Source organism: Meleagris gallopavo, chromosome 31, assembly GCF_905368555.1.
Source record: "Meleagris gallopavo chromosome 31, MGAL_WU_HG_1.1, whole genome shotgun sequence".
In the NCBI taxonomy this organism is placed as follows: domain Eukaryota; kingdom Metazoa; phylum Chordata; class Aves; order Galliformes; family Phasianidae; genus Meleagris; species Meleagris gallopavo.
This window is the reverse complement of record NC_139434.1, coordinates 2,140,524-2,151,355: the sequence shown is the minus strand read 5'-3', so window position 1 is coordinate 2,151,355 and position 10,832 is coordinate 2,140,524. Positions and strand designations below refer to the sequence as shown.

The following is a 10,832-nucleotide window of genomic DNA, read 5'->3' as shown; positions in this document are numbered from 1 at the left end:
GCAAAGAACAGGAAAAACAATCTGCCCCTTTCCTCTGATGAATTCTCCTCCCTTCCTTTGCATTGCTACAGTGACTCATCAGCATCCTGAGGTCTTTTGAGGGAGAAAATAAGAAGCTGATGATGGTTTTTGGCTCCTCTGTGCCAAGAGGAACACGATGCCAAGGTTCATGATTTCTTCCTTCTCATTTTAGGGTTTAATTGGGGCTCTATTTATGTATTTTTAATGCCTTCTATACTTGATTCTTTCTGCACATGGCTGCAATTCCACATTACATTCACTGTATGTCACATTTTTCCTTTTCTGTTTGTTTTGACCACTAAGACCAATTTTTGTCACTTGCCCAAGCTGTTAATGAGTGGTAACAAATCATCAGAGAGCTGCAAGCAGCCCTGGGCCATCCTATGCACACTGCCCACAGACCACAGTACCTGCTCCTTCAGGGAAGGCACCACATTTATCACAGGCACAGTCACCATACCCCACAGTTAAATAAAACCACACAAATTCAGCTGCTGAAATGCATTAGGTAACAACTACCCAGCTGCTAAGCAGTTGTGGTTAGAGACAAACAAGCTAAACAAACTAGAGCAAAGTTTTAGGCAGGTCTGGACAGCCCCAGCCACAAACCAGCCTGACCAGCCCAGCACCAAGGGCTCACAGAGCCTGTGGCCCTTTTAATGATAACAGCAGTGTCGTGCATGGCAGGATACGGGACTGCAGAATGTATTCCTCTCCTGTCACCTCAGCCCCGTTGCTTTCTAAAAGCTGTAGTGCTAACAGTCATCTCCTGGGAGGAATCCAGGGTGAGTCCCAATCCTGCTGCTCTGACCACAGGGTTTTCTTCTGCATTTATTCAGACCCCAGATCTACTTTGAGAAGGGAAGGCAGTGGAGTCAAGGCAAGCAGAACAGGATGCTTTATTCTGGTTTAAGCTGCACCTCAGCATTGCCAGAGTAATACAGCACAAGAACCTTCTGTAACACTGCCCAGGCACTGGCTAAAATCCCACAGTACAGCTGAAGTGTTCAACAGAGTACAGAACCACAGGTCACAAGGAACATCATGATTTACTTGGCTGCTGTGCAGGTTAAGATAGTTTTCCAGAGCTCAGTAAAAATCACATTTCACGAACTTCTATACATTCACCCTAAGTTGCTTCCTGTGCAGTACTGTGCAAGTTCATATCTCCCTGTTTGGAGAAGCAGGTACTCCTAAAATCAAGGGTGTTTTTAGGTCATCCTCTAATGTTATCTAGAGAAAGTCCTCAGCAAAAGTCTCCCATGGTAAACCCAAGACAAATGCAGCACTGCCACCCTGAGGATGACAGGCTGCACCACCACAATGCTTCACTCACCAGGCAGAGAACAACATGCCACTGAGAAGAAGCAGGGAGTTTAATAATCTACATTAATACTTTAAATAGGACTTGTATTTATTTTCTTCACCAATGCTAAAAGCAGGTAGTAAAATCCAGCATTGTGCAATATATTAACAATCCCACTGAAAGTCTTAGGCTGAAAGAGAAAAGGAAAATGAGATTATTCCACAAGCTGCCAAGGAGAGGAGCTGCTGCACTCGTGTATACTGGTGTGCAAATCCTAGGAGGACGTTTACTCCCAGGTCCATTTCATTTCAGCACAGGAGAGGCAAAGAATCTGCCTTGACGCCTCAGCTGGGTTGCTGACTTGCTTTTGCTCACAGACCTGGTTCAAGAGAAGTTGAGAAGATGAGGTTTGAGTTTTGGATGTAAACATCTAACAGTTTCCCTTTCCCAGGGACCATTCACTCAAGTTCTACCCACCTCCCAAGCAAAGAAAAAAAACCATCAAAAAAACCCACTTTTCACCCTGCCATAAGACAGTGCTCATTAACCATTATGCAGCTTGCACCGTTACTACAGCACTGATTAAGGCAAGTAGTAGTAAATCCAAGCTGCTCCCAGAATTGTGTCCAAAAGTCTATTTTACTTCCTCTTGAACACCCAAACCACCTGCAGCCATCCCAACATTTCCATATGGCACCCAGAGGAACTTACTTGGGGGTCATGCTGAAGGTAGAGAGGACCTTTTGGCACAGGGAGCTGGAAGACAGCCTCCTGTACATCTGCCTCTCTGGAGTAGTGAGGGGTTCAAATATGCATTCTATCAAAAAAAAAAAAAAGGCAATGAAGTGAGCAGCATGAGTTTTCATTGCTATGCAAGCAACATCTGACATTTCCCAGCGTCTGTCAAAGATACCAGATTTGTCTAGTATTTTCTGGCATGCATTCTTTCCCTCTCCCTCCCTGCAGCATGCAGGAATGGCTAATTCCAACACTCTCACAAGCAGCTTTGATTGAGGATCATTATTTTCCAAATAGGAGCTGCACAGCCAGTAGAGCAACATCCAGCTATTACCTTTAACATCTGGTGTCTGTGGAGTGGAGTAGGCATTGGTGTTCTCAATTACATGTGCTGGGTCCACGTTTTCTTGCTCCACCATCATCAGCTGGCTCCAATATTCCATAGGCAGCAGCAGAAGCCGCTCCACTACCTACAGAAAACACCGTGAGCAGCCAACATCAGGAACTGCACACAGCCCTGACACACAGGGCAGGCATCGCCCCAGCTCCCTCGAGGCAGGATTCTTTAAATGCAGTCCATTTACCCACAGCAGCTCTTCCTGCTCACCTACCTTGGGCTGCCGCTTTGTGTCCTGCAGGAGCGTCATCGGGTCAGGATCAGGCACTGCATGAGCAACTATCGTGGGGCCAAAGACTTTGGCCAGGTTGGTGACGTCCATTTTGGTGTCAGGGCTCTGAGCCACTCTGTTTTTAAAACAAAGAAACAAAGAAACGGAGTTTCTTTATCTCTCGCTTCATGCTCCTGGCCCAAGACTTTTCACTCACAGGCAGCAACAGGAGACTATCAGAGAACACACCAATGGCAGTATCCTCCTTCCAGAACTATCACTCCATCTGAACATACCTCTGCAGATGAACCATGAGAAAAGCCAGGGTGTCCCTATTGGCCCGAGGAAGTTCCCCAACTGCTTGGTACATAGCAGCCACACTGTTGTCCTCATCTGAGATTTCTGAAGGGAAATCAAAATTAAAGAGCAGAAGTTTACATCTCAAAAAGCAGTTCTAGAGGCACAGCTGTAGTATTCTCCTCACAGTAAGAGCTAGCCTGAGAAAAAACCAGGAACCCTAAGCATTCCAATGCTGGAATATCCTGGGCAAGTACTAGAATGTAACAGAATCATCACAGAATGGCTTAGATTGCCACCCACTAAATCAGTCCCACCCACAGTCCCACCCAGCCTGGCACTGAGCACCTCCAGGGATGCAGCACTCACACTTTTCCAGGCAGCACCTTCTGAGCTAAGAATTCTCCTCACATCTCACCTAAACCTTCCCTCTTAGTTTAAAACCATCCCCCTCTTGTCGTATAGCTATCAGACCATAAAAAGTTGCTCTCTCTCCTGGTTATAAGGTCCCCTCATGTTCTGGAGGTTGAATTTCTTTCCTCTTTTGCTGTGCTATTTTGGAAGAAGAGATCTCCCCAGCAGCCTGAGTATCCGCAGCAGAGCTGCAGGAGGAGCAGCAAGGTCTGCCAGCTCACGTGTCAGATCAACCTGTCATTAAGTCTTTGAAAAATGTGGATGTCGCTTTCTGTCTCCTTACCTGCAGCTTCCATAAAAGTCTTGTTTAACCTAAAAGTGAGAAGGGGTTCTTTCAGGTTGCGTAGAAAGTCTTTCAGGAGGCCGCAGATGGCGTGGATATCATCCACATTACTGAGCAAGGGAATATTTTTTGATCTGAGAAACTTCTCTTTCAGTTCTCTCACTGTCTTGTCACAGCCAGATATCCGGTAAAGGCCCTTCTGTTGGCAGAAAGCATTGCTTAGAGGCAGAATATCAGCTGCACAAAGTCTACCTTCTTCCCCACACCTGAGCACTCGGCACAGCCACGGCTGCTCACAGCCTCCCACTGAGCAGTGCTGTACACACCATTAACAAGAGACATTTGGGGTGACTAATTGCTCCCGTAGCATCTCAAACCCATTTCACCAGCACTGTCCCACCTCTCATTTTTACCTCATGTAGGCCTCTCTGCTCGATCTCGTTAACACAGTGCACTATGATGGAAGGGATCATTGGAGGAGCAGAAGGGACAAAGTCCATTAACGTACCCTAAAGGACAGAAGAGCAGCAACAGAAAAAAGTACTCAAGTCTTCACGACACAGAAGATGTTTCCTAAGGAATTCACAGCAAGATTTAGGCTCAAGAACAAGCCTTGTTTCTTCTTCACCAGCCCTGAGCAGCACTACGCCCATCAGCACACTGCTGCAGGATCGCCTACGCAGAGCTGCTACACACACAACATAACACCATTGCAACAAGACATCCCCACCAACCAGTCCTGGTTACTGAACAGAACTTCAGCAAGTTGGTTTGTTTTTTATTATGCAGCTCTGAGCAATGGGAGCTCTTCTGCAGCAGGCAGACTTGTTGGAGCCTAAGCACGTTCAGCTCCAGCCAAGCAATGGCCTGCTTGGGTCAACAGCCATGCATTCCCCCAGACTTACCTCCCCAATTTTGACAGGAGGTCCTGTCAAGGTGGGGATGCAGGGAAGAGGACAGCGATCCCGACACTCCGGATGACTGACCACATGGCAGTCTCTGCACTTCAGAGAGATTTTCCCAAATTTCACTCTTTTTCCACAAGGAACACATGACTCTGGCTTGATAACCTAATGATTCAGAGCATACAGACAGGAAGAAATTAGTGCCTTGTAGTAACTCAGCTTAAACTGGATAACCACGCAGATAACAAGCACAGTGAATATTGACTTGGGATGTAATGGCTGGTAGTTTCTTATCAATTAGCTTCCTATCACACACATTTAATGAAAGTAGATACTTTGCAAGTTCCTGCCTGCAAACCTACCGTCTTTGAGACAAAGTCATGCAGCCTCACTCCCCCGTTGCTCTGTGGGGTGCCAGAACCATTACTCTCTGGTTTGAATTCCACCTGCTTAGAGCCTAAGCTCGTTTCACTGCTCCAAGGCTGCAAAGGACCTAGAAAACAGAAGAGGGGTGTTGACTAGATGGGAACTGTTCCCTTGTGCATCCCTTGCTTCAGGGAAAATGCACTACAAACTAGAGGCAGCAGCTTAAGTTGTGGAGCATAGGAAACTGCAATGACAGGACATCCTCCAGCTAAGCAGCTATTTAGGACTAGGCAACAGGCTGACACCTACCACTCTTCCTCTGGCTTCTCAGGCCGTAAGGCACAGTCTGGATGGTAGAGATGGCTTCAATAGGACCACCATCACTGGGAACCATGAGAGTCGTCTTTGCCACTATGGATTCGTTTCCCTGTAGCAAGAAGGATGTTGTTAGTGACAGCAATGCTGACAGAACAAGGAGTTAAGTCTGCTGGCCTTGGAAACAGGTGTGCACTGTGGCCAACTACTTTAAGCACACACAAAGCCAGCTGGGACCACCTTACCTGGTCTGCTGTGGAACCAATTGATCGGATTTTCTTCTCAGGAGCTGGTGGGCCTTCAGCATACTGCCTGGAAGAGCGCTGAAAAGACAGAGTATTTTAGTCTAAAAGGCAGGTAATACTATTAGTGATATAGAAGTTCAGTAGAACTAGAGAAGCAGAACAGCTGACTGCACACACCACCGCAGCATTAAGTTCTCCGTGGTATCAGCTGTCCATCAGAAAGTGAAAGAGTATCAGGAGGCCTCAACATACAGCTCTTTCAAATAGTTCCCCTAGCCAGCTCTATACTCCACCACTACCAATCTAGAGGAGAAATTTTCTCCTGTATAGAGCAGAAAGATTAACTTCCAACAGGAAGCTTCCCTGCACAGTTAGCTGCTAACAATTCCTAAATACTCTTGCAAACTCAAGTTCATAACAAGATAGCTGAAACTCCACTCATTGTGCCCTGTGGAAAAACAGCATCAGAAATAACTTTCGTACCAAATCTACACAGCGAGTCTGAGTTATATTAGAATCACACCCATCAAGGTTTTGTGACTAGCAGCTACCCGTCACAGGTGGCTGTGAGATGACAGGTGGTGCCAGTTAATGCTAACAATGGGATCTGTCTGAAGGGAAAAAATTGAACATACCCTCTTCTCTCTCCTCTTCAGTCTGACAGCTTTCACCGCAGAGGAATCCCAGTCCTGTGGAAAACATTCAGCACTGGTTAGCTCGGTGTAAACACCACACCACCTCTGGTCCCCACTTTCATTAAGTTTAACCAGAGAAATGCAGATCAGCTCTACCAGTTTAATACCGTAGTAATTTAAACACAAGAGGTCTCTGGAGATTACCCCACAGGTTTAAGATTTCATAGTTTAGAACTCGGAATTACATTACCAGTGAATCATCAGTCTTGTCAAAGCTGATGTCTGACAGAATTGAGCCAGATTCATCTATTGTAGACAGTCTAAAAACCAAGAATTAGAAGAAGCATGCATCAGTTTAGCTTTCAGGCAGCTGTGGTTGCTCCCAAAGCAGCCTTACACAAAAGAACTCTATTTCAAACTGGAATAAAAGTGAAACTGTTGATATGGATGCAGCATGTATCACAGATACACACAGCTAGACCAATACCTGTCACTTATGCTGTTCAGACAAAACCATTTTGCCTACCTCTTGTTGCCTGAACCTCCGACAGAAACCTGTGGTCTATTAAGAAAGGCAAGGGCAGACTTCTGTTCTTCACTTAGCTGAATGCTCCCAGATGCATCACACATGAGCAGCTCTCGAATCAGTTGTATTTGCCTCTCCTGAAAAGAGAAAGAATATCAGAAGCCATTTAACTACATGAACCAATCTCAGCTATTTGAGATACCACACAGATAGGCTCTCAGAATTGCTAAGAGCAAGTCCAGCACTCAGGCTGTTGATGCCTGCAAAGTCCAGGCTCTGCCAGGCAATAGCAGCTCAACTCCAAACAGCAGCCCTTTTGCCTTCCAGACCAAAGCAGAAGGCCATTACAAGGAGCCAAACCAGCTTCTCATTGATTTTTATTCCCCCTCGATTGTTGGTTTTTTTTTTTTCCCCCCTCCAGTCCTTATTTCCCAGGGATAATTGCAGTTTAACCACCTTCTCTCCACATTAATTGGAGCTAACCAGTAACAAAAGAAACACTCACCAGCTTCTCACAGTCTGCTTCAGCTTTTTGCCTGCGTTTGATCTCTACATCCACTTGATTGCGAGCGTGTTTCAGCTTCACGTCCAAAGCACTACGCTCAGCTTCACTTTTCATCAGAAGGTCTTTGTACCTACCAAGCTCCTGCTCAGTCTTCTGCCACTTTCTTCGATAGTCTTCAAAGTTCTTAGCCAACTGAATAAATTCTGGAGAAAAGGCACATACCTCACTCAGATTAAGAGAGGAGATGCAGCAGCTCTCCTATCATTGAGAGCAGGTTTCTGTTAATTAAATAAAATCTCTATTAACTGAAGCGTGGAGAGGCTGGCCTTGCAGCAAACCCTGCTACACTCCAGATGTTTCCAAGATCTCACAACCTTTTCAGACCAAGTCCCAGTATCAGCACCAAGCAGAAGATAGCTCATGTGAGACCCTGGCAAAGCCAGCTTGCTTTCACCCTGCGACTTCCTATTTCTCAACAATGGGAGAAGAAACAACCCTCAAATCTGACTGCTTGTAAGAGTGTTGTTACTCAAAGCCTCATCAAAGGATCCTTCAATAACAGCTAATGATGTTTGCTGCAAGAATGTAAACACACAGATGCTGCTCACTGCCACAAAACTTACGGTATTCGTTTCCTTCACTTAAAACTTCAGCCTGGCGTATGAGTTGGTCACACAAATTCCACAGATTCCGCATCGTGGTATCCATCCTCCTGCCAAGAAAACAGAACTAAATAAACACCTCCAGATGAAAAATGCATTACCAGCCCAAAGAAGAGAGAATCCCTTTCAAAATTCTCTTTTCTTTCGGCAAGATGTAAAAGCTGCACCAAAAAAAAGAGTTACGCTTTATGAAGAGACCAGCATCTAAACTCTTAAGGAGCAAAGACACTCAACCTTCCAGAGCACAGTATTAGAGCAGCACAGCTCTTCAAACAGCCTGCAGGGTATTAAGAGGAGGCAAAGGGAGGAATCACAAACCATTTTCCTTCTGCAAGGCTGCAGGACGTGGCTCGGGCCCACTTTGGTGCTATGTAGGCCACCAGAATCCTGTAAGCATTCAGAGCTCCACGAGGTAAAAATAGAAGCAGCGTTCTGAGGAATTTCAATACCGTGTTAAATTTAGCTGCATTTTAAGTTACAGCTCCTGCTGTAAACGGCCTTGGAAACGCAGGCAGTCAGCAAAATTCCTTCAAACAGCAAAAACAACGGCATAAACAGGAGCAGTGAAGAGGAAAGTCTCGAGCTCAGCAGTACAGAACGCAATTCTTTAATAGAGAAAGGGCACTCGGGACAGCCTTGGTTAATGAATGAGCCCCGGGAGCAGGGTGGCTAGGAGAAGAGCCAGGAGGAGCAGAAGGCCCGGTTACAGACCCACAACCGGGGGTTTTCAGCTCGGAAAGGTGAAGCTCCGCTCTCAGGGCGTTCCGCAGTGCGATTCCATAACCCAGCAGCACCGCAACGCGCCCGCAGCTCCACACGGAGCCTCACAGCCGCCTCTCGGGGCACAGAGGGCGGGAAAGCCCTGAAGTAACGCGCGGGAAAGCCCTGAGGTAACGCTGCACACACCGGGAGGCGGCCCGGCTCCCCCTCCGCCCTGCACTAAGGCCCTACCGAGCCTCCTCCGCCAGAGAACGGGAGCCCCGCAGACCCCCCCCCTCAGCCCAAGACCCTGCCGATCCCCCCCAGCCCGACATCGGAGCCCCGCGGATCTCCCCCAGCCCGGTTTCCCCCATTCACTCACGCCGCTCCAGCTCCCACTCCAACAGCCGGGCTCAACCGCCCCGCGATTCAGTTTGAATCCCCGCCGCCAGCCAATCCCAGGGCGCTCTCCACCCTCCCGGTTCCTGATTGGTTCTGCTCGTTGTGAGTCTGAAGCCAAGTCGGCGCCATGTTTGTTAAGGGCAGAGTTTCTCCACTCCGCTGTTTCTCGAGGCTGCTGGGTGGTGAAGCCGGCCGGGCGCCATCGTTACTATTGGTAGATGCTTCCAGCCTGTGCTGCTTAGCAACAGAGCAGGCGGAGGATGGCGGCGGGGCCTGGACCCCCAATCTTTGGGCTTCTGCTGCGACCCCGAGCGCAGCCATTGGCAGCAGAGGGGTATTTTGGAGGAAAAAAAAAGCTGTTCTCGGGCCAAACCCAGCTGTGACTTTATGCTACACCAATGGCACAAAGCATGGCAGGGTTCCGAGCCCACGGTGCATTGGTTTTGCAGAGTGACATCAGACACTCAATGAGCCCCAGAGCTATTTCCGAGAACTGAAGCTTTCCAGGAGGCCCTTGGTTCTGTTTGTCCCTTGAGAAGAATGATGGCGTGGCCTTTTGTCTTCCATCTGAGCCAACCGTCCCACGGACTAAAAGGCAAAGCCCCATTTTGTGCCTCCTCCATTTACAGACCTTTAACGCAAATAAAACGCAAACCAAACCCAACAATTACAAGAAGCGGAATCACATCATCGTAAAATAACAATGCACTTTAATCTTTGAAACCTGAAACAAAACAGCGGGTAGTTGAAGAATGGATATTAGCAATTAGAAAGCGGAACTAAATGCTTGAAATTGCTAAGTGGGAAAGGGAGTTCATAAAGCAGATTGCTCTCGAAGATCCAGATGCTTCGTCAGGACTGTGTTATTTGGGCTATATAGTCTGCTTTAACTTAATAATTAATTCATAATAGGTTTCAAAAAGCTTTAAGATTCCCTGAAGAGTAAACATCAAGGAGGTATCGAGACGAAAAGTGGTCAGAATTATCCACATTTACGGAAGAACTGAGGCCTGGAGGAGAAATGCCTCATTCTCTGCGCCAATGGCAAAGCAGAACGAAGATGCCAGCCTTGATATTTAACCATGTGGCACAAAACAAATCATCCAAAACCCCAGTTTGCCCCAGTCTGGAAAACAAATCCAGGGTTGGTTGTTAGGCTGGACCTGCTGAGAGCCTCTGGTACACCCCCAAAGCATTTTGTATCCCCATTTCTGAGGAGATTTAGTGATTTCAGCAGCAGCCCTGGGCCTCCTGCAGCTCCTGCCCATAATTAAATCTTCTACACTAAGACATCTCTATTGGCAGAACGTATTTATAGGTAGGCGAGTTGTTTTAGTATCATTCTGAAGAGCTGAAGAGGCTTTTGCTCATAAGCAAATTCTTCCTCTTTTCAATAGTCACCTGCAGCCTGATACAGGCTGGTTTGTTTAGCAGTAGGGACCATTGTATTAGTTTAAGGAGCAATATATTAGTTTAGCAAAAGGAATCAATGAGTGCTAAATCCAAAACTTTCCATTTCCAATTTGCTTGGTGTGTTAACAGCCTTGTTTTCTCTTAATTCTGCTTCTCAAGAAGCACTAGAGTCATAATAAACTACTTATCTTTGTATTTCACCAGGGGTAAGGACATTTTCTTTGGATTTCACACGTTATTGTTTTGGAAGTTGCTCATTATGGCCTAACGAGCATAACGAGAAATTGGCCAAATTGGGGCAAAACAGCTCAACGTCTGCAAAAAAGGCTCGGTGATGAAACTGATGGTGGAAAAATGGGGAGAAAGCAAGTGGGTGTACGATCACCCTAGGTAGTAGAATATGTATGCCAATGTACTGCATAGGTATTTCCTAGCTGTTAAGATGTAGAACCTGAGCTCTGAAAGAGCACATTTGGTTGTCAGGTCATCCAG

The 10,832-nt window shown here is 46.7% G+C and overlaps 1 protein-coding gene across 2 annotated transcripts; it reads right to left on the bottom strand.

Annotated features, from left to right (window-relative positions):
- Positions 1-896: 896 nt before the first annotated feature.
- RACGAP1 (Rac GTPase activating protein 1) lies at positions 897-9,003 on the bottom strand. Of its 2 annotated transcripts, none has more exons than XM_010720541.4 (17): positions 8,908-9,003; positions 7,788-7,876; positions 7,165-7,367; positions 6,660-6,796; positions 6,384-6,453; positions 6,134-6,187; positions 5,499-5,576; positions 5,248-5,365; positions 4,935-5,065; positions 4,573-4,737; positions 4,081-4,176; positions 3,668-3,866; positions 2,970-3,075; positions 2,677-2,809; positions 2,400-2,535; positions 2,039-2,144; positions 897-1,706 (listed from the first exon to the last, which is right to left on the bottom strand). In XM_010720541.4, the coding sequence occupies exons 2-17, from the start codon at positions 7,870-7,872 to the stop codon at positions 1,631-1,633; spliced, it is 1,893 nt and encodes a 630-aa protein (XP_010718843.1). In that variant the 5' UTR covers positions 7,873-7,876; positions 8,908-9,003; the 3' UTR covers positions 897-1,630. The 2 variants fall into 2 exon arrangements, with proteins under 2 accessions (XP_010718843.1, XP_010718844.1); XM_010720542.4 differs by lacking the exon at positions 8,908-9,003 and adding an exon at positions 8,145-8,509.
- Between the last annotated feature and the right edge of the window lie 1,829 nt (positions 9,004-10,832).